This window comes from Hirsutella rhossiliensis (assembly GCF_020360975.1).
Source record: "Hirsutella rhossiliensis strain HR02 chromosome Unknown scaffold00008, whole genome shotgun sequence".
NCBI lineage: Eukaryota > Fungi > Ascomycota > Sordariomycetes > Hypocreales > Ophiocordycipitaceae > Hirsutella > Hirsutella rhossiliensis.
This window is the reverse complement of record NW_025408674.1, coordinates 1183530-1187420: the sequence shown is the minus strand read 5'-3', so window position 1 is coordinate 1187420 and position 3891 is coordinate 1183530. Positions and strand designations below refer to the sequence as shown.

General features: G+C 50.6%; 1 protein-coding gene across 1 annotated transcript; it reads right to left on the bottom strand.

The window, feature by feature from the left end:
• Nucleotides 1-953: 953 nt before the first annotated feature.
• On the bottom strand, nucleotides 954-2568 carry HRG_07419 (reverse transcriptase (RNA-dependent DNA polymerase) domain-containing protein; the record flags this gene model as incomplete). The annotated part of the gene is made up of 4 exons (XM_044865890.1): nucleotides 954-1134; nucleotides 1197-1369; nucleotides 1463-1914; nucleotides 1989-2568. 4 exons carry the CDS (start codon nucleotides 2566-2568, stop codon nucleotides 954-956), a joined length of 1386 nt encoding a protein of 461 aa, XP_044718854.1.
• Between the last annotated feature and the right edge of the window lie 1323 nt (nucleotides 2569-3891).

The window sequence follows — 3891 nt, the reverse complement described above, 5'->3', positions numbered from 1 at the left end:
GTGGGAAAGAGGCGAGATCTTTATAGACTGCCTGAATATGAGAATGGAAGGGAATGGTAGTGAATGGAAGCATCTGATCGGATCATCTGGAAGCCACTGATGCGTTGATGATGCCTCCTAGAAGTTTCTGTGGGAAATGTGGAAACGGACTGTGCGAATAGGGGGTCAGACTGTTGGAGGCTGATATCCTATGTGTGACATACCCCCCCAGGTTGTGCTGGCTAGTGGGCAGTGCAAACTGAAGAAAGAAACTAGATCCCTAGCAACGTAGAGATATCGACGAGACCGAGTTGTTTGACGAAAGTAGCAAATTTCTGGCCTGGCAGAGCTTTGGTGAGGCCGTCTGCAATCATCTGGGAAGTAGGCGTATAAGTGAGCTTATAGAGGCCTTTCTCAAATGCCTGCCTAGCCCAACAGGTGTGGATGTCAACGTGACGAAGGGCTGTGCGGAGGCGTGGAATATCCTGTGTAACAAGACGAATGGTTTGAAGGTTGTCACATTGGATCGTCGGAATTCCATCAAGCTTAAGAGAGAGCTGCTCAAAGAGACGGAAGGTTGCAATAGTCTCCTTTGCCGTGTGCGTGAGAGCAAGCAATTCAGCTTCTGTGGAAGAAGTGGTGACTGTATCCTGTTTACCGGCTTTCCAAGCAATAGGGCCACCGAAGAGGGTAAGGATTGAACCCTGGGATGACTTGCGAGTCTCTTTATTATCAGCGAAAGCAGCGTCGGATGCGCTTTGAAATCGCTATGATGTTGAGCGTGGAGCTGAGGAACAACATCCTCGTCGAGGCAGGGTTTTCCTGAAAACTGGATGGCGAGATACCTAGTGGCGTAAAGGTACTCGATCAGATGGTCTGCGAGCTTGGGTGATGCTCGGAAGGGTTGTTGAGGAATTCAGCTAGTTTAGACGCTGGCTTGGCTATGTCCGAGCGGGTGATAGCTGCGGCGTAGTTCAGTGATCCAACTTTGCTCTGGTATAGCTGAATTTGGTCTGGAGAAGCCTGCCCTGTGTGCGGCTGGACTTCGTTGCACGGGAAAGGGCTCCTCTGAAGTGGTCACGCCGTTGAAGGTCGAACCGTTGAACCATCCTTTCAATGTAGGAGTCTTGGCATAGCCAAAGCTTCCTGTTGGGTCTGTCACGCAGGACTCTGATACCAAGGAACCATTGTAATTCCCTTGGTCTGTCATCGCGTACTTCCTCTTGAGGGCTGCAACCATCTCATCAGCTGCGTCCTCGTTTTCCTTGCGATAGAGGAAAACAATATCGTCAACGAAGAAGAAAACAGTGAGCCAGTCGTTCTGGAAGATGCAGGGTTCGTCGGGACACTGTGTAAGACCAAGCTCTCTGAATGCAGCAGTGAGTTCCTTCTGCCAAAGAAGAGGGGACCGTCGGAGGCCATAGAGGGCTCGCATGAGGCGAAGAGCCCATCCCTGTCTGTAGTATCCGTCTGGGAAGGCTACATAGACCTCCTCCTCGTCTTCTAAGAGGGCGTTTGTGAAGGCATTAACTGCGTCGAGCTGTCGGGTCTCAAGGTCGAATTTGGCGGTGATGGCCATGAGAATCCGGAAAGAACGTCCTGCAAGGGTTGCTGCATAGGTGTCCTTGTCACCCAGCTGTTGAAGATCTCCTCGAACACAAAGACGGGCTTTGAACTTTGTAAGAAAGCCATGCTTGTCGAACTTATACTTAAAGACCCAGGTAAGTGGCAAAAGCTTGCCCGTGACCTGGTCTCTGGGGACCGCTCTGAAGGTTCCTCTCTGTTGGAGTGCTTTCCACTCGGCGTGGGCTCCTTCTCTGAACTGAGGACCAAATCTGTGGGTGCGAAGTTCCTTATACGTCGTAGGTTCGGGAGGAAGGTGTCGTCTGTGAAGTTTTCTTCTCTGCCGAGAAAGAAAGAGCTGTGGAATTGACCCTTAGTGTTGGTCGAAAAAGCACTGAGCTTGCGAGGCTTTGGAGTGCGGGCTGAGCGCCGTGGCTGAGAGTCACTCGGACCGGGGTCCGGTGTCGGATATGGGTGCTGAATGTCATGAAACTCATCCTGATCATCCGAGTCCTCATGATCAGATGGTTCGGGTTGTACCACAATCGTGGTGGCGTCTCCTTGGTCTGAGGTTGAGGGAGATTGCTCAACGGGGTCAGGTTCAGGTTCATCGATTTGAGTGGGGATTTCCTCGTAATCCGACTCGTCCTCGATGTGGGCTGGAAGCTGTACTTCCACGCGCGGCGGGATAGGTTCTGGTGGCTGATCATTTCCGTCATAGAAGATGCTTTCATTGAAGGTCACATCTCGGACCCTTCGGACTTCTGATGTGGACGGAATCCAGATCCTGAAAATGTTCGTGGAATCATATCCAACGAGATAACCGATTTCTGTGTGAGGGTCGGTCTTTAGGTCCTTCTTCTGTCTGTTCTGAAGGGCCTGGGGTGTCAAGGGATAGGCTCTGCAGCCGTATGCCTTGAGAAACGTGATGTCAGGCTGGTCTTGCTGGTAGCCTATGTCTCTGTTGTTGTCTCGCAGCCACTGATGAAGCAGCTGGAAAGGCGTTCGGAAGCTGTGGTTCTGCATGGGCGATCTGTTGTGCAAAAACACTGCTGCTTTCCAAGTCTCTGGCCAAAGATCAGATGGTAAATTGGCATCAATTCCCATTGTTCTGGCCTGGGCAGATATTACCCCCCCAGATCGCTCTGCAGAGCCGTTTTGAGCGGGAGTGTAAGGGCAGAAGGTTCATCTTGAATCCCTTTTCCTCGATCCAGCTCTCATACGCACTCTGAAGAGAACGATCGTTATCACGGTGGATAATGCAAATATTGAGATTCCATTGGCGTTGAATCATTGCCTCATGGTTTCTCAAAGCAGTCATAACGGACCCTTGTGTCGCGTCATTCAGAAGGTAGATGAAGATCATGCTTGTAAATTCATCTTTGATAAGAAGAACAGCTTCCTTGCCGTTGAATGAGGTGTTCATACTGAAGATATCAACGTAGATTCTCCAGAATGGTCTGGGGCTCGGTTTTGAGGGTTCGGCGAGAGACGACCTTCTTTCCCTTCCCAAGGGAACACGCGGTGCAATCGATGGTAACTGGGCCTTTGATCTTCGAACCCGTCGTGTTCTCAACAAGACGCTCTAGGGCTTGAGCGTTCAAGTGGCCTAGGCGCTTATGCCAAAGCGTAGCATCTGCTGTTTTCACTGCGCGAGGTGCAGATGAAGATGTGAAGTTGGAGGCGTGAGAGTCCTCCTTAATCGGGTTGAACTCGATGACCGGTTGACGAAAGCGGCGTTTCGTATGAAATATAATCTGATCGTCTTTAGAGACGCGTCCAGATAGTGGATTCCAGTTGTATCCCTTCGCAAGAAAGCGGTCGAGGATGCGATGTTGGTGTGGAATTTTGGCACGAAGGCAACTTCGTTGAGCTGAAAAAGTCCTCCTTCTTCAAGCTTCATACGGACTGTGCCGTAGCCAAGGATCTGAAGTTGACTATCGCCTGCAAAGAGCTCTTTTGGCTCTGCAAGGGCGGTGTAGTCAAGAAAACGGGATCGGTTGTTGCAAATGTGTGTGTCTGATCCGGAATCAAGGATAAAGGAGTCATACAGCGGGTAGACTGCCTTTCCGTCGAGAAACTGGTTGATGGAGGTGTTGAGGAGGCGGTGTGTTGTCAGGAGCTGGTAGAAGACCGGCAAACGCTGTGCCTTTAACGGAGGAGTCGGACGATTTCTCCATTTCCTTCTTCTTGAAGTCTTGTGCTTTCTCCGTCATCTTCTTTGCCCATGGATTGGAGTCGAGGATTTCTTGATCTTCTTCTCAACCTTCTGATCAGGAGTCCAGCCATCAGGCCGAGCTGATTTGATGAGATAGAAGCAATCTACGAAGCGGTGATATTCTCCGCAGA